The sequence below is a fragment of the Castor canadensis genome, chromosome 1 (genome assembly GCF_047511655.1).
Source record: "Castor canadensis chromosome 1, mCasCan1.hap1v2, whole genome shotgun sequence".
Classification (NCBI taxonomy): Eukaryota; Metazoa; Chordata; class Mammalia; order Rodentia; family Castoridae; genus Castor; species Castor canadensis.
The window spans coordinates 183,599,912-183,619,159 of NC_133386.1; the positions used below are offsets into that span (position 1 = coordinate 183,599,912).

Consider the following 19,248-nt stretch of genomic DNA (forward strand, 5'->3'; position numbering starts at 1 on the left):
CTCTTCTGTAGGTTGTAAGCCTGTGGAAGGCAAGAATTGTCCCTTTTCTTTTAACCTCTGTATTAGTTCCCTAGGGCTACCTAACAAAGCACCATAAGTTCCATGGCTTTATAACAGCAGAAATTTATTGTTTCACAGTTTTATAAGCCAGAAGTCCAAAATCAAGGGGCTGGCAGGACCCTGCTGCCTCCTAAGCTTTAGGAGAGGACCCTTTCATGCCTCTTCAAGCTTTTGGAAGCCCATGTCATTCCTTGGTTTTGTGCCAGCATCTTTTCTGTGTCTGCCTCTGTTTTCACATGGCGTCTCCTCTCGTAATTGTTCTTTGTCTCTTTTCCTCTTATGTGAATGACACACATATTAGGTTAAGGGTTTACTCTAGTCCAGTGACCTCATTTTAACTTGATGGCATCTGAAAAGACTGATGCCATGTCATCTCTCTTGATGAGACCCTCCCCCCCCCCAGTATAATAACGAAAGACAGGACTATAAAATAGGTACAGTGTGTCTGTGGGAGGGGAAAGGGTGGATGAAGGAGATGAAGGTGAGGAAATACAGTTGATGGACTTTATATACATACACAAAATTGAACAGTAAAACCTCTTGCAATTGCTTTAAGTGGGGCAGGGAATGGGGAGATGGTGGGAGTGATCTAACCAATGTAAAATGTGAGTCCATTCGGAATTGTCACAATGAATCCCCCATGTACAACGAATATGTACTAATAAAAATGAAGGAAAAAAAAAAGATGTCCCTCCTAAACCCTGGACCTTTGAGATCCAGCATATCTTTCAGGGGACAGAAGTTAACCTGCTTCACTACTGCATTCTCCACTTTGTTTCCTCATGTGTGATCAGTATAAATCATATTTGAAGACTAAAGAAACAACTTGATTGTTTTATTTCAGGATCTGAAACTGGTTGGAATTAGTCTACCTAAATATGCAGCTGAACTGGCTGAGAATAGAGGAAAGAATCGCTATAATAATGTTCTGCCTTGTGAGTGATTTTATCCATGTCATCTGCCCTGTGCTCTGTCATTGGCTGTCATATCACATCTCTAAAGTAGAGGGGAGGGGAACCAGTGGTACCAACTGGCTACTTGCACAACCATTCAGTAGTCACCTACTGTATGCTAAGTGCTGTATTTAGGGACAGTACATTTAATTTAATCCTCATAACAGCTTTATGAAGTAGGTTGCAGAATATTCATTTTGCACATGAGGAAAATGGGGTACAAAGTGTTGTCCAGGGCCTCACAGATAGCAGTGGTGACACCAGGCATTGGACCAGGTGCATGTCAGGGAAAAGGCCAGAGTTTGAGTGTTTAACCTCTCTGTATCTTACCCTTCTCCCCTTTTAAAATTTCTACAATTCTGATATAAGGGGCAGAAGGAGAACAAGCCATGAGACATGCTTTCTGCTTGTTCAGACCCATCTCTGATTGTCTGGGTGCACTGCAGTTAAATGTGAGCTATATTTGGATTCTTTTCTGTTTTGAAAATTACCAGTGTCTGCCACCCAACCCGCAGGGATAACAGCAAACTGAGTTTACAAAGGAGAGTCATTTATCACATCAAGCACTAGATAGAAATGTAAATACTTCTCCATGAAAAGTTCATTATGATCTCTCTTTGGGGTGGGAATTAGGGCACAGAAAGGAGTGTAAGTGGATTGTAGCTGTGGTCTAATTTAGCTGAAATGGATAGGCTTTGTGGAAAACTTGACACCAGGGACATTGTCTTTTTTATCTGAAGCCATGTTTTCTTGCCTGGAGTATAGTTTCTGTTCAGACTTAGTGTTTTGTAGCTCCCACGTTCTTTTTCTGTTTCCTCCCCTATTCTTAACAAAGGGATGTTGGCCCTCACTGAGAGAAATGCTTTTAAAACCAGGCTGGGGGTGCTGCTTCAGCCCTGCCCTTTGGAGGATAGTTTAGATAATTTGGCCAGTTCTTGTGAATGTCTGTGGAGACTTTCAAATCCAGAAAGAGGGTTGGGAATTTGGTGTCTGGGTATAGGTATTTTTTTGGGGGGAAGGGGTGGTGTTTAGTGGAGCTTGAACTCAGGGCCTTTACCTTGAGTCACTCCACCAGCCCTATTTTTGTGAAGGGTTTTTTGAGATAGGTCTCGTGGAACTATTTGCCCAGGCTGACTTCAGACAGCGATCCTCCTGATCTCTGCCTCGTGAGTAACTAGGATTATAGGTGTGAGCCACTGGTGCCTGGTGGGTATAGTTTTTATTGGGAAGACTTTCAGCTGAGAATCACTTTGGTAATTGGGTTTAGCATTCCATGCCATTTTGTCCAGGGGATGGAGAGGTGATATGGGCAGAGATAGGGAACCTCTCATGGCTTACCCTGAGACGTGGGATTCCTAGGTTACTTCATTTCTGGAGTTGGTCAAGTTTGTGGGTGTTTTTTTTAAACAGTACTGGGGTTTGAACTTGGGGCCTTGGGCTTGGTAGGCAGATGTTTTACCACGTGAGCCACCCCTACCTCCAAGTCCTTTTTTACTTTAATTATTTTTCAGGTAGAGTCTTACATTATTGCCTGGGGTCAGTCTTATATGGCTTCCCATGTAACTGGGATCAGAAGTGCATGCCACTAAACCCGGCTTTTTGATTGAGATAGGGTCCCACTAACTTTTTGCCTCAGCTGGCCTTGTACCTTGGTTCTCCTGATCTCCTCCTGAGTAGAGATTATAAATATGTACCACTGCACTGGGCCGTATGTGCTTTTGAAATGACAATAATATTTAGAAAACAAGAATTTTGTATTTTAGACCCTTATACTCATAGTAGGCTTATATGTTCAGTTTACTGTTAAGTTTAGTACTTTTTTGTTGCTTGCTGGGTTTTTTTGTTATACCTCATTTAAACAGTTCGACATCACACATATTCAAGTGTGTTACACCATATTCATTCCTCAGTGACATTTTAAAGTGTTAAGCATTTTTAAATATCAAAAAGTACAACTCTGTTTTATAATATAGTACTGGCATAATTCAAAGTACTATGCCAATTATAAATAATCAAGTTTCAAACATCCTTTCAAACATATTTAAAGGACAGCATATAGACATATTTATATGTACACTATTATATTCATATAATCAGAGTGTTTTTTCTTTCTTTTTTTTTTTTTTTCCTGTTTTTGAGAAAGGATCTTGCTGTGTAGCCCAGGCTGGCCTTCAAATCACCATCCTTCTGCTTCATCCTCCCTCGTACTGGGATTACGGGTATGTATCACCATGCCTGACTCAAATTTAGTACTTTGTATAACAAGTTTTTTACATAAGAATAGAGGCAGCCTCCTAGGGATATACCCAAAGGAGTACGACTCAGGTTACTACAGAGGCATTTGCACACCCACGTTTATTGGCTAGTTATGGAAATAGCCAAGATGCCCCAGTACTAATGAATGGATTAAGAAAATGTGGTATTTATATACAATGGAATTTTACTCAGCCACGAAGAAGAATGAAATCTTATCATTCATAAGTAAATGGATGGAACTGGAGAACACCATCTTAAGCAAAGTTAGTCAGGCTCAGAAGGCCAAAAATCATATGTTCTCCCCCATATGTGGACTTCAGACCTAAAACAAATGCAGTAATATTATTGGACATGGGTCACACACTAAGGGGAGAACACATACAGGAGGAATAGGGAAAGGTAGGAAACCCAAAACTTGAAAATGTTTGATGTGCCCACTGTAGAGGAGCAAATATAGTAACCTTAAACTGACAGAGGTCACTATGGGAAGGTGACTGGGAAGTAGTGAAGAGGTCTGGTAGAGATGAACCAATTTGGGTTATAATACACAAGTGCATGGAAGCAATGCTAGGAATCTCTCTGTATAGCTGTTCTTAACTCAAAGTAGTAAAAACGCTGTGTCTTACTGCTTATGTCTCTTCAACAAAATTGGAGAAGAGGGCAGAACAGGTTCTGCCTGGAAGCATGGGGGGCAGCGGGGAGAAATGGCCCAAACAATGTATGCACATATGAGTAAATGAATAAATAAACACACAAAAAAGAATAGAGGCAGGGTGGAAAGGCTAACCTGGGCCACTGGCCTGCCAAGGTAGAATGGACACTGGGTTTGAATTCTATCTGCCATTGACCAAATGGAAGGACTTAGAGACATAATTTCATCTCTGTAGCCCTCAGTTTCCTCATCTGTAAAATAACATAAAAGCTGTTGGGTGGTTTTAAGGAATACATAAAATTGCTTAGCACATGGCAGACACCCAAGGCTGCTGACAGTAACAGGCTTGTTTTTTCTGAGAAGGTGAATCAGTTTGGTTGGGAGCATAGGCCTTGGTGTAAGGCTTCCTGGAGTCAAATCCTATCTTTGCCATTAGTGAGCTCTACTCAGGTAATCATAACTTCACAGAGAGTGCCTGTGGGGGTTAAATGAGGTCACACATATAAAACTCCAAGCTGTGCATCTGCACTAGACTCGTCCCACGGTTGCCATTTTGTATTGCTTTTTTCTTTTGCATGTGCAACTTTCCTAAATCTTTGCTTTTAGTGAGGACCTTTTTTCTTTTACTATTGCAGATGATATTTCGAGAGTCAAACTTTCAATCCAGATCCACTCAACTGACGACTATGTTAATGCCAACTACATGCCTGTGAGTGTGCGGACAGCCTTACAGCGCCTGCTTGTTCTGATGAGACCTTCAGAGTCGCTTCTTTCTGTGTCTTTGACATTGACTTACGTGTTTTCTGTTTTTAGGGCTACCATTCCAAGAAAGATTTTATTGCCACCCAAGGACCTTTGCCCAATACTTTGAAAGATTTTTGGCGGATGGTTTGGGAGAAAAATGTATATGCCATTGTTATGTTGACCAAATGTGTTGAACAGGGAAGGGTAAGTATCATTTAAAAATTGATTTTTATTGTGGTAGAAGAGTAAAGCTTTAAAATCCATTTGTCTTTTCTTCTGTTTATTTACTTGTTTATTTTCGGTGTATTGGGACAGGGTCTCACTCCTTGAACTTGTGATTCTTCTGCCTCAGCCTCCTGAGTGCTGAGATTTCAGGCATGTGTCACCACACCCAGCTCTCTATTTGCCTTTTTAAAAAACATTCCTCCCAACATTAGTAGTATCTTCTTTCTTAGAAATTTGTTGTCTTTTTCTCCCTTAAAAGTTTTTTTTTTTTTTTAATCTTGAAAACATTCTGTTTTGTCATTGTTTCTCTTTGTGGACAAATACCAATGTCCTCTCTTCATCAAGTGTCTGCTGCTGGAATAGTTAAAGCAGAAGCTGGGTAGTGCGTGGGAGATCTCCAGCCTGGAGCAAGTGGCTGCTGACCATGCAGTTCTGTTCATCATCAGCTCTGCATGCAGGCTCTAAGCAACCAGCTCCTCAACCTCTGAGCTGACAGATTCTACCAGCTTGATGGTTTTCAAAGTTAGTTTTTAGCACCAAACCTCTTTCTGTAAACAAATCCAGACTTAACCTAGTCTCAGCAGCCCCTTCTCCCCTGTGTGGCCTGAAATCCCCCTGCCTTTTCTATCAAAGACCGGATTTCTTCTAGTAACAAAATCTCATATTTCCATGAATTGATGTGAAGAGAATAAGAAAGCACATACTAAACTGAAACATTCTGAGCTTAAGGACTGGGACTTGATTTTACTCCAGGCATAGTAATAATAACAGTGAAATGATAATAATAATAATAATAGTAATTTGGTGCTGAGGATTGAACCCAGGGCTTCGCACATGCTGAGCACGTGCTCTACCACTGAGCTCCATCTCATTTACGAATATTTATTTTTAATGTAGGTTCATGTCTTGAGAAATAGGAGTGGATTCCTTAAGCCAGTGGTTCTCTCACTTTCTTGTCCATCAGAATCACCTGGAGGATGGTTCTGCTGCCAGAGTAGCTCACTGAGAACTGCATTTCTGAGAACTGAGTTTCTGACAGTTCGCAGATGATATGGTTGCTATATTCAGGATGTACGTTTTGAGTGGTGTTGTCCTGAGTGACAGCAGAAACCCATCAGACATCACTTCTTTTTTTCAAATGTTCATTATTTCACTTCAAGTCAGTAGATGTTTATCCAGCCCCTAATATCTGTAAGGTCCTGTGTTAGGGACTGGGATAAAGGAGGGAAAATAACAAAGAGCAGTGAGCAGTGGAGCCCTTCTCTGTGTTGCTTGTGACATGGAGGATAGGGTCTTGCACCACTCTTGCATCAGGAGAACAAACATGCAGAGAAATGAAAGAACTCTGTTTTATAAATGCAAATAAACTGTATAGTGCCTCTGAGTCCAGGGCCTTGTACATGGAACATTCTCACAACTATGTTAGGCAAGCAGCAACATTCAACACTGTGGTTGAATGTAGGAAGACCACAAAGATGGGCCCTTGCTCATCTTAGGTCAACATGGAAGATGATGATACTGACTCAGGGTGAAAGGGGAGGGAGCCAGTGTAGGTTCTGCATTAAACACCCCATATTTGTTACCCATTTCCTATACCAACCCTGGGCACTATTAGCAGTGCTTTATAAAGAAGAGAAACGAGGCTCAGAGAGCTGAAGAACTTCCTCAAAGGTAGCAAGAAAAACCCAGCTGAAAAGAGGTTGATTTGGGAATCAAATCCGTGTCACAGTGTGTGCACCATCATGATGGCTTGTTGTTTGAGACAGAGTCTCACTAACTTTTTGCCCAGGCTGGCCTCAAACCAAGATGCTTTCCATCCCCACCTCCCAAGTATCTGAGATTATAGGCATGAGCCACAATGCCCAAAAGATCTTTTGACTTTTAAAGAGAATCTGAATTTTCATGAGAAGGATCCCAATTTTAAAAGAGTTGTAAATTATAAGACAGGCAGACAATTCTAAGGGTCAAACAGCCCAACTAAGGGACTGATCTATCCCGTTGTCACTTTTCATTGCCTGTTCTTCCTCACGAGGCTTTAGTGGTGGTAGGTGTGTGATTTGAGTGTTTCATAAAAATGAAATTGTATTCTAGACCAAATGTGAGGAGTACTGGCCTTCCAAGCAGGCTCAGGATTATGGGGACATAACTGTGGCAATGACATCAGAAGTTGTTCTTCCAGAATGGACCATCAGAGATTTCACTGTGAAAAATGTAAGTAAGAGGTCAACATAGATAGATTTCAGAAAATTACTGGATGTTAATTTGGGGGGGTGACACTTTTAGGTTGATATTGACTATTTTATGTATCAAAAATATTTTTGCTTTCTTTTTTGCAGAGTAAAAAAATCCATACCTAAACATACTTCAAGGCAACCCCCTAGCTTTACTTTCTTGAGGGAAGTTTCTTAAGTTATTCCTGAATGAAATGAATCTTAAGAGTGTGGCTTAGCAGCAATGACTCTTTCCTTTCCTTTCACTTCTAGGTGACTTGCTTGTAGAGTTTTGTCACAAACTGAGGCCTTGGATAATTTGGTTGGGAATATGGCATTTGCTGTGAGGAACATTTTACAATAGTTACGTAATAGGAATCCGGGGAAAGTGTACATGCCCTCCTTTCCCACCAAAAGTTGCAAAAACATGAACAATTAGATCTTGCAGGCATTCTAGGAAGTCGGGTTTATGGGTTCTTATTCTTTTTTTTAAGGGTGTTTGAAAATAGAGGTGAGTGTCACAAAGCAACTTTGAGATCTACTTACTGTTGGATGTGTTAATGGGTTTTTACCCTTTGCATTTTATATCAATGACCTAAAAATGTCCATTCCTTTTGATCTGGTGGACCTAAAGAAATAATCTGAAATACAGGAATGGGCTTATTAGTCATAGAGGTGAATCTCAGTCTTATTTTTAATGGAGGAAAAATTGGAAACCATGCACATACCTAGGTTTTAGAGAATGGATAGCTGAACTGTGACTTGTCTGCTCACTGTATCATTGTCCAAATACTAGAAATGATGTGTATCTAGACTAAATATAATCAGCCCTCTTTATCCCTGGGTTTTACATTCATGGGTGCAACCAACCTGAGTTTGCAAAATGGAGAGTGAAATTTGTGTCTGTACTGAACACGTACAGGCTTCCTTTTCTGGTCATTACTCACTAAATGATATAGTATAGCTACTATGTATACAGCATTTGCAGTATGTTAGGTATTGTAAGTAATTTTGAAATGATTTGAAGTATAATGCAGGGTACACATTCTGAGAATTGTGTCATTGTGTGAACTTTATGGTGTGTACATACACAAACCTGGGTGGTGTAGCCTACAGCACACCTAGCTAAATAGTATGTGCATCATATATGTGTTCTGTCATTGACCGAATGTCATGCATGGCTCTATGGAGGAGGATGTATGTAGGTTGTATAGAAATATGACATCGTTGGGCATCCTCAGATTTTCTTGTCACTGGGGGTCCTAGAATAATTTTCTCCCGATGCTGAGGGATGATGTAATAACCACCAGATATTAGAATGCAATATAAGTGAAACATACAAGAAGGCAGTATTTCATAAATATCATTAATAGTGCACAAAAGAAAAGCCTGGAAGTCGACTTAGGGGGTTAGTGGGTTAGGTTCTAGTTTATAAGAGTTATCTCCGAAGATCTCACAAGTCACGGGTAAAGTGTAGTGAATTAAACGCTAACTTTTTACTAATTAACATGTCTCAAAGGCTCTGCCTTCAGTGAATATTTCAGTTCCTCCTGTGGAGATGCTGCCAAAGCTGCGGCCATGGACTGATTTGACTACCTAAATAGTTAAGTTCGCAGTAGCTGAAAAGCCTCTGAAATGTGTCATGCTTATTTCTACAGTCTTTTTCCCCCCATTTAAGCTGATGAGCTTGTTCATGGTTGCTTCCACTGTTGGTGTTCACCCTTGTGGAGGGGAACTGTGTGGGATTTTCCACAGCATTTAAAAAAATTGCTATTGCTTTTATTAGTGTGTTTTTAATTAACTAAACTCCAGATTATTCTGAATTCATGCTTTACCACTTAAGCCTTCTCTCAATTTGGGATACCACGTGGAATTCAGTCAAATAGTATTTTCTAATTACACAAGATGCACAAATACATTTTCCTTTTATAAAATGAGAATTATAGATACAGCTAATGGTTTCCTCTCACTACTGCCAACCACAGCCCCTTTGCCCTTCTGCAGAGGCAATACCGAGAAGTGTTACTTCCATGAGTTCTCTTTCTTTCCTGCTTCTCAAAGCTGGTTTCTTTTCTGAAAAGCACTTTTTTTTTCTTTTATTATTCATATGTGCATACAAGGCTTGGTTCATTTCTCCCCCCTGCCCCCACCCCCTCCCTTACCACCCACTCCGCCCCCCCCGCCCCCCCCCTGCTCAATACCCAGCAGAAACTATTTTGCCTTTATTTCTAATTTTGTTGTAGAGAGAGTATAAGCTATAATAGGAAGGAACAAGGGTTTTTGCTGGTTGAGATAAGGATAGCTATACAGGGCATTGACTCACATTGATTTCCTGTGCGTGGGTGTTACCTTCTAGGTTAATTCTTCTTGAACTAACCTCTGAAAAGCACTTTTGATGAAGTTCTGAATGTTGTTTATCTGTGATGTGGATTCCCAGTATCTTCTCTAACTCTGCCCCTTTCCCCTTACTGTTTTCCAAATTTTGACTAATGTAAATTTATTACTTTCATAATGAATATGCATTAGCTTCAAAGGGTGGAGGGCTTGAAAGAGACGGAGAGTCCCACAGTCCAGCTGTGGGCACACTTGGGGAGGCCAGTGCCTGAGTATGACAAATGAGTCTGGGTGAATGAGGTTCATGAAGGGACAAGACCAGCCCCAGTGGGCAGAGTTCTGGTAATTAGAGGCAGCATGTTTTGTCTGAGGTAGGAAACGAGTCTGTGTAATAACTAGTCCTGTTGTAAGAGGTTCCGCTTTCTGCTGTCTGTCAGATGTTGAAATAGGTGGGCTTTGGGGGTCCTTTAAACTCCCACATTCTAAATGTTTGTCTAGGTACTTCCTGGCTGCCTGCCAGTCCTTCAGAGTCTTTGGAGCAGCTGGTGAGTTATGAGGTGGTTCTCACCCGGCAGATGCTGTTCCTCCTGCTTGTATTTTGGTGAATTATTGTTGGTTGTTGGTTTTGTGGTCAGTGACATTCCCGGGTGGGCTTAGGGAAGAGATCTGACTCAAAACCCAACATCTGCATATGTTGGCTGCATCTGAGATGAGTGATGGGAGGTCACTCCACTGTTCTCCAAACCTCTGCTCTTGAGTCGTTAAGGAGGAGATTAAATCCTCTCGTGGGCATATTCTGAGGATTTGCTGAGCAAGATGAAGTGTGTGCACGCACTTAAGCGGCTGTTGTACTAATGAACAATTCTAATTTCTAGTTGTAGTTAGAATGTAAACTGGTTCAGTTTACATTCAAAGATGATGAGGAAGGAGGATAAGAAAGAATAACAGGGAGTGAATTTGATCAGAGTATATTATAGGCATGTATGAAAATTTCACAATGAAACCCTTTTGTACAGTTAATATACACCAATAAAAATTAAAAAACCCTCCCGCTTAGAAGCAGTGCAGCATGTAGGTTCTGCTCAACTTCACTCACCTGTGTGGTCTTGCCAGGCAGTCCTTTGCTCTGACCAAACCTCTGTTGGCTTGTAGATCCAGACAAGTGAGAGTCACCCCCTGCGACAGTTCCATTTCACCTCCTGGCCAGATCACGGCGTTCCTGACACCACTGACCTGCTCATCAACTTTCGGTACCTTGTTCGAGACTACATGAAACAGAGTCCTCCAGAATCACCAATTCTGGTGCATTGCAGGTATGCAGTTGGCACCTCTGTGTATATGACAATTTTAAATGTAATGATACATTTATGAACATTTCCCAAAAGCAAGCCAGAAGAGGGAATGCAACAGGCAGTTACAAATTCAAGAAAGGTTTGGATAGGAGGTGGTGAACTTACTCCCTAAGCCCCTAGACCCTAGAACAGGGGTTGGCAGACAACCTGTGGGCCACATCTTGTCAGCTGCTTGTTTTTGTAGATAAAATTTTGTTCAAACATAGCATGGCCACTCGGGCACAGGGCACATACTGTTTATGGTTGCTTTTATGCTAACTGTTTGCTACCTGGTCCCTTAAAGAAAGTGTCCCTGCTTCTACTTTAGGACAGTAAGAGATTAGTTTTAAAGCTAAAGGAATTGATTTAGGGCAGAAGAAAGGAGGAACTCTGTCACTCTGTGGGGAATTAGTAGATGAAACTTGCTATCCTGGGTTATGGTAGCACTTGAGTAGGATTGAGTGAGAGAAGCTCTAGCAAGGTGTTTCACTTGTGGCATTTAACTCAAAACTAAGTTTATGATGTAGGCCCCAGACCCAAGCTAGGGCAACCAGACTTGTTGAGTTGCCATTGAGCAAATATTTGCTGATCCTTGGGCAGTGCCCCCAAATGGTGATAGTGGAGAAGAGCAAGATGTAGGCACAACTGGGGAGATTTTAGAAGTCTATGGTAGACATGCTTATTTCTTTTTCTTTCAGTGCTGGAGTTGGAAGGACAGGCACTTTCATTGCTATTGATCGTCTTATCTATCAGATAGAAAATGAGAACACTGTGGATGTGTACGGGATTGTGTATGACCTTCGAATGCACAGGCCTCTAATGGTGCAGACGGAGGTGAGGCCATGATTGACATCCATTGACATCCACCCTTCCCATCAATTTCTGAAAAGTCATAGGATACTTGTGTTAAGATACTTCACCCTTCCAGGTCTTCCTGGCTCTTGCCTATGAAGTAGTGCTGGCTTTCTTTGCAGATCCTAAACTGAATGAATGACTGGTATCCACCCAGATAGTGTCAGAATTCTTCACCTTGCTGCCTCTGATTTATCAAATAATCTTCACAAGTCTTCAAACTTTGGTTTCTAGGTTTTAATCTCGTAAAGCTGCTGTTTTTCACCTTTGTTTCTAAGAAAGTTTAACCATCTTTTTTTTTTAACTTTAATTTATTATTATTTTTTGGAGGTACTGGGGTTTGAGTTCAGGTACTGGGGTTTGAGGTACTCGTGGTTGCTAGGCAGGTGCTTTCTACCACTTGAGCCATGCCTCCAGACCTTTTGCTTTAGTGATTTTTCAGGTAGGACTTACTGTTTTTGCCTGGGGCTGACCTTAGACCTTTATCCTTCTACCTGCAGCCTCCCACATAACTGGGTTTAGAGATGTGTACCATCATACCCACCTTGTTTTGTTGTGATTGGGGGTTCTCACTAACTTTTGTTTGGGCCGGCCTAGTTTCTGGATCCTACTGATCTCCACTTCCTGAGTAGTTGGGATTATAGGTGTGAACCACTTGCCTAGTCCTGGTCTGACAATCTTAAAAATAAGCTAACGAAACAGACATATCAAACATTAATGGTAGGCTAGCATAATGCTGCTTAAGTTTTATCCTTATCCAGTCTTGTAGATGTTAAAAACATCAATTATAGAGCTACAGAAGGATGGCTGAGCAATGGAGAGAACAAATGCTTAGTATCTGTGGTGTAATGTGTGCAAAGCTGTTGGATTTGTTTTCCCTGCAATGCCCCTGTTAAACAGTGTTTTCTAGGCACGTTCTCATCAGAATATATTGAGCAGTAGTTCCCTTGAAGGGGTGAATGTGCCCTGACCAGGATGACAGCAGAATATTAATTCTGTGTCAGGCTGTTGCCGTGTACCAATTTAGAACTCTATGAATATGTGCTGTGTTTTTGAGTCTAGCAGGGAATGTTCTAGAGGCCTGGGTACATTGTGTGCTTTGGGGTGAGATGTATGATTGTGGTAGAGTGAAATTTACCTCCTGTGTTGGTTAGAAGAGAGCTTTTCATTTTTCTGCTGTAATTATATAAAGAAGTATTTCTCAATTTTTTATGCTCTTTTGAGAAACACAGAAATCTGCCTGCAGATTCTGTTCTCATCTCTCTTTGTATATTTTGAAAGCAATGCTTAGTTATGTTAAAAATTTAACATAGGACTGCGTAGAATATATATACATATTTTATTTTTTCTTCCCTAATCTCACACCTAGATGTAGGCAATGTTTATAGTTTGGTGTATATCTTTATAGGCTTGTCTTTGTACATTTATAAACACACACGAAAGATATTTTGAAAAGGTCGGACTCTGTTTTATATATATTATGCCTCCCCATGTTTACTCTTCACTGCATGCAGGCTCCCAGTCAAGACAGTCTTGCTGGACACTTTACTGTGCATTATTTCCTCATGGCCTTGTTTTTTTGCCCCCAAGATTCCGATGTGTGTCTGTGAGCAGGGAAGTGAGATTGTGCCCTTCTGATTGAGAATCCTTGATGAAGAAATCTTCTTGTTTGTGGTTCAGATTTTAACAGAATGCTGTTACTTTGAACCATTTGCTGTTGGATAGATGGGGTTTGGTAGTAGTGTGGTGGTGGTGGTGAGGATCTGTTTGAAAATAATTTTGAGTGCTCATGCCTGGGACCTATGTTTATTTGTTCTTTCTGTTTCCTTTTTTTTCATCAGGACCAGTATGTTTTCCTCAACCAGTGTGTTTTGGATATTATCAGATCCCAGAAAGAGTCAAAAGTCGATCTCATCTATCAGAACACAACTGCAATGACAATCTATGAAAACCTTGAGCCAGTGAGCATGTTTGGAAAGACCAACGGTTACATCGCTTAGTTCCAAAGGAAATCCTTTCTGAAGTTAACCAGACCGGCACACCCACAGCGAAGGAAAATGCCCCGATGTTGACATGTTTTCATATGTCTCATATCTTAGTTCTTTGTTCTGTTCTGTTAGAACTGCTTTGGAGGGCGTGAAGCTGCACGTGTCAAACATGACAGATGAGAAGTTGGGGCTGCCAGGTGCTGTGATGGGTGGTGAGCAGATCACCTGCATTCCTGATTACCAATGGGATAAGTTCACTTTTTTTTTCCTTGAGAATTGTGGGAAAACCAGGAAAAGTGAGCTATGATTTTTTTTTTTCTTCAAAACAGGTTCTTTTTTTTTTTTAAAGACTATTTTATATGATTCACATGCTAAAGCCAGGATTGTGTTGGGTTGAATATATTTTAAGTATCAGAGGTCTATTTTTACCTACTGTATCTTGGAATCTAGCCGATGGAGAATGCGTAATTGTGGATGCGTGATAATTGTGTGTGGAGAGGCACATGGCGCCTCTTCTGCCTGGGTTTTCTATTTGAACATGTGCCTTTCTGAATTATGCTTCCACAGGCAAAACTCAGTAGATATCTCTATTTTTGTATTGAATCTCATAATTCGAATATATGGAATATTTAAACAGTAGTTTAGCATCAAAGGTTTGCCTTCTCAGTAACATTCCTGTTCTCATTTGACTAGAGGAGGTCTTTCTCTTTGCTCCCCCTTACCCCATCATCCCCTCCATACTTGTGCTCCATTTTTTTCTTCCTTTTTCCATCTCATTTTTCTCCACAGATTTCTGTTGGCAACATTTTTTTCCAGCCCATTGATTGGGTGAGAATGGAAACTAAAATAATCACCTTGAGAATTTCTGTGGGTGGAAGTGGGAGAAGCAGAGGAATCCTACCAAGACATACATAAATCCTTTTCTTGTCCCTGTCTTATCTTTTTTCTCGTTTCTGTTTTTGGTAAGAAGGATTATTTAAAGGTGCAATATGTGACTTAGTGATTCATGATGCTCTGTGTTTTTAGTAATGTTTTACTCAGGTTGGCATTTTGTGTGTGTCTGTGCATCTGTGTGTGTTTGTGTGTTTTTAAAAGCGTGGCAATCTGTGAACATTTCAGTGTGAACTCGATGTCAGATTAATCCTCTCCCGAAGTCCACTGGCTTTAGTCTCTATCTGCAGTGACACGTTTCGGTATCTACTGTATATATAAGTACTAAACTCCTACAACAGTCATTCCTATGAATCGAGGTGTACAAAGTTTGATTTGTATCAAAGATGTAATTATTATTTTTAAAACCTCTTTTCACTATACTGCTGCTGTAATTACTTTGATTTTTTAAAATATAGATTAATTTTTTTTTGCTTCGGGTGTGTATTCACTAAGAATTTCAGAATTTATGTGGATTTATTTTATTGGTACATAATCTGTAAACTTCTCAAGGCATTAACATGAAAGGATTTGTTTCTTTTATTTTATGTTATGGCTCAGGTTATATTTTGAAGTTTTGAATTTATTCTCCAATAGGCAATGAAGTATACAAGGTCTTATGAAGGAAATACCGAGTCCCTGGAGTCCTGTGGCTTCTTCCACAGTAACACATCCTGCTGTACACTTAGGGCAAGTGTGTCCTGTTGAAAATGGGGGTGGGGTTCTTCTCTGAGTGCCCTGGCCACCGCGGGCCTACAAAGCCCATGCTCCGCTCCTCACTCACTGGCACTTTGATAACTGACTGGACATGTTAATGGGTATTTTAGGATTATAAAGGGTGAACCACAGTGTACTTAAAGCCCTTATGTGGTTCAGAGGTTTAGTGCTGTCTTTTGTCCCCCCTTTCCCTTTGAGGTACTGAAAGGATTAAAAGGAGAGATCATGATGGTGTCATGTTTTGGGGAGAATTTTATTTCTCAGATGGAAATTGCACTTTTTTTTTTTTTCTGAATCCTTTGCATTATTTAGCTGTAAAAGTTTGTTCAGTAACAGGCCAGGCCTGATTGGGTCCCTGACTCAACTTCCTTGGGGAACCTGGCTCTGCAGCTCTGCAGGTGTGACTCAGGGAAGCCATGCTGTCCCTGGGTGTGGAGTGAAGCTGCATTTGGGCAGATTGCTCCTGACCTTCACACTGGTCTGCCCCCCAATACATACAGACTGTGGAGTGGCCCATAGCTTCATTCAGAGGCTATGTCTGGGTGCAGTTTCTGAGGGCCACACCTGCTCCCTCTCCTCCTCCAGTGTGTCAGAAGCTGTTGTGGTGGGTGCCTAGGTGTCACATCCCATGTAGGTCCTGAGCCCTGCTCTGTCTCCACTTCCATGGAGAAATCAGAGGAAAGGACTTGCTTCTAAAAAAGGTTTTAAAAAGATTAGAATCCTTAAGAGATTAAAGCAACATAATTATAAACATGTTGTATAAAAATGCAAAACACAGAAACCCTTCTCCCTTCTGCCTGATATGGGGTTGGGAAGTATTAGGGCAACAGCCCCAGCAAGGCACTCTAGGAAGTTATTCCTAATCCCAGGAGGAAGGCTTGTAGTGGCGAGGTCTGAAATTTCAAATGGGCAGGTTACCTGTAGGTCATGATGGTTCCCTGCATCCTGAAGGGCCTGGGGACCAGGCCATTGAAGGTGGTAGGGGTATTTATAGCACAGTCATTGTAAAGGGAAGATTAGTGTGTATATAGGAAGGACATGCAGGCTGGGGTTGGTCAGAGGCCCAGGGAAAGGTGCTCCTGAGTGTGTGCCCTAAGCCCTTCCCAGATACTGTGAACTAAAATTCAAAGAGTACAGTAGAATCCAGGGGATGGGGAGCTTTCTTCTCAGTATTTGACGGTTGCATATAGCAGAAGCTGCCAGTGTGGGATTCGCTGTCAGTGAAAGTGCTAAAGATTGGTGCCAGATGGTTTGGGGGGATTTGGGCCATTGGTATCTAGTCCCAAGAACAAAGACTTCCTCCAGAGTTGACTCAAGTGATGATTGGCACCAGTAGAAAATGACATTTGGTGTCTGTCCCTGATGGTCACATCATGACCTCTAGCCAGACTTTGGCATAATTGACTCCACTGGATTTGTGCTTTGTAAAGTCTGAGGCTCTGGGGGGGATAGGGGGATAGAATAGGGATGGGGAGGGGGTGGGGGTCAACTATGCAGCTGGTTCATATTTGTTTTTCATCTGGGTTGGAAAAGCCTGGTATTCTTTCAAAATGCTTGATTGCGCTTGTTGAGTTAAACAAGTCTTTGTGACTGATGTTGATTTGCCTCAAAAGTCCAAGTTCTGAGATTTCAGACTACTGTGTAGCAGTTGTGTGTTTAACATACTGTAGCTTTTTCTCCTTTGGGGGCACATATGAATAGGCCGTGTTGATGTGGACTCTAAACTGTAATTTTCTTGTAACTATTTTGGAATGATGCATATTTCTAATGTTTGTTACACTTGTACAGAGTATTGCTGTTGGTTGCTTTTTTTTTTTAAGGTTAAAAAATGGCCTGAAAATTTTTTAAAAGACTTACAAATACCAAATATAAAAAAATGTCAACACATTATGTCTTTGTTTCTTTCTTTCCAATCCCTCCCCTCACCTTTAATTTATATCCATACCATTTACCAAGCAGTTTAACTGGCTTATTATATATCCAGCTGGGGCATTGTTAACAAAAACACATTACCCTTTGGGATTTTCCACATAGTTTAGTTTTCTAGGGCTGCCATTCTAAATACCACAGACTGGGTGATTTACACAAAAATAATTTATTTTGTCACACTTCTGGAGCCTAAAGGTGAGAGGTCAAAGTATCAGCAGACCTCTTTTGTTGCCTACCTTTCTCTCTGTGTCCTCTCAAGACCTTCCCTTTGTTTACCTGTGTCTAATGTGTCTGATCTCTTCTTATAGGGTCTCCAGTAATGCTGGATTAGGATCTTACCCTTATTACCTCATTTTACTTTAATTATCTCTTTAAAGACTTCAGTTCTAAATATAGTTATATTTCAAGGTTCTGGAGGTTAGGAATTCAGCGAGTTTTGGGGGACACATTTCAGCCCATAACACCTCCAGGATGCTCTAGGGAAGTAGAGAGACTTGGAAGGCATGGCTGTGTGTGCTCTCAAGGGCTGAATGCATGGTCACAGAAGGACAGATGCTCACTCAGAGGCTTGCATGCCTTAGGCAAGTTCCCAGGATTTTTAGAGGGTTTGGGGAATCTCAGAATTGCTGGGATGCTATGGCAATGGATAGTTTTGAAATTTCGTCTTTTTGTGCACTGAGGCAGACTATGCAGATTAAGATAACTTTATTGTGAGACCTCTCTTGTTTCTCTTGCGGGAGACAAATTCATTTATTCAACAGTGATTTATTGAATGGCTTATTACTTACATACTGGACACTATACTTTGGTGCTGAGGGGTCAGCAGAAAAAAAAAGATAAAAAAAATCTCTGCTTTCTTGGAGTTTACATTTTTATAAGGGAAGAATGCACAAGCAACTTGTAAGCCAAATTTTCTGTATATGTTAAGAGGATGAAAATGTGGAGAAAAATGGCATTTCACATCCTGGTGCACCAAATTGTCATTCTCAAATGGCTGGCTCTGCAGTTAAAACATGTCAAAGTGAAAGATCTATGAGGTGCTTTCCACACAATTCCTGCTGTGGGGGTAGGTGAGGGAGACAGGAAGAGAGAGAGGGAAAGGTAGAAGAGAGGAGAGACATGGTTTGGATAGCAGTAACGTGCATTCCGAGGCCCATGGGTGAGACAAAAGTTGAATGGAGTTGATAGGTAGCAGTCCGACATGGGATATGCAAAGGAGGATCCTTGGTTCAATGCCTACATGCTGAGAACCTCTCTCTCTCTCTTCCTATTTGCTTGCAAACTTATCTTGATCTAGGCCTTTGGCTCCACATTCTTGTAAACCACCTGTGAAACATAAAAGAGATCCTGATGGGACAGCCTGGTGTGGCAGGACTTTCCTCACCCTCACCCTCATTCTGGAATGTATACTCATCTTTACGTCCCCCTGCACCTGTCCAAATGAAAAAACAAGTACAAGTTCTGGTCTAACCTGGTTAAGGTGGGCTACTTTGACTAAGAGTTGTCTTTTTCCCATTACTATGTCATTATAATCTAATTGCACTTTTAAAATTTCCTCCCTTTGTGTTTTTCTTAGGTGGTTATGGATAATTATGTGCACTGAATGATTCTTGAGACATGTCATCATTCTTCACAATTTTCATGTCAGTCACTCCCCGTAGGCTGGTCCTGGGGAGGAACTTCTCGCTCTAATCCCCTTAAACTACAATAAAGCCTGCTCAGGGGTTGATGTTAGCATTATTCTTGACCTGTTTTTCTGAGATGACCCACTTTCATCTCTGAAAGTACCTTTCTATTCTAATAAGCTTTGCTGTTCTTAATAAACTTTGCTATCACTTGCCTACGTTTCATGTCTTGCCTGAATTATTCTCTCACTGGACACGAATCAAGATAGCTGCACTGACTGGCAACTGAGCAGAAGTCCTGCCCTTAAGTAGGAGACACCCTAGAAGGAGGGGCTTGGGCCAGTGTGATACAGATGCAAAATGATTCCCAGCCAGGACTTACCAGCAGAAGTCTAAAGAGAGGGGTATCAGGGAGTCAGAGGGATTATGAGTGCGGTGTTAT

General features: G+C 41.1%; 1 protein-coding gene across 1 annotated transcript in view; it reads left to right on the top strand.

Moving 5' to 3' along the window:
• The window catches only part of Ptprj (protein tyrosine phosphatase receptor type J), a 158,108-nt gene extending 143,139 nt beyond the window's left edge, over nt 1-14,969 (top strand). The window contains exons 19-25 of the mRNA XM_020151945.2: nt 905-995; nt 4,557-4,630; nt 4,735-4,869; nt 6,982-7,101; nt 10,587-10,747; nt 11,464-11,599; nt 13,459-14,969. Coding sequence (XP_020007534.2) covers nt 905-995; nt 4,557-4,630; nt 4,735-4,869; nt 6,982-7,101; nt 10,587-10,747; nt 11,464-11,599; nt 13,459-13,617 — 876 coding nt within the window. The 3' untranslated portion in view covers nt 13,618-14,969. The remainder of the gene's footprint in view (nt 1-904; nt 996-4,556; nt 4,631-4,734; nt 4,870-6,981; nt 7,102-10,586; nt 10,748-11,463; nt 11,600-13,458) is intronic.
• The last annotated feature ends 4,279 nt before the right edge of the window (nt 14,970-19,248 follow it).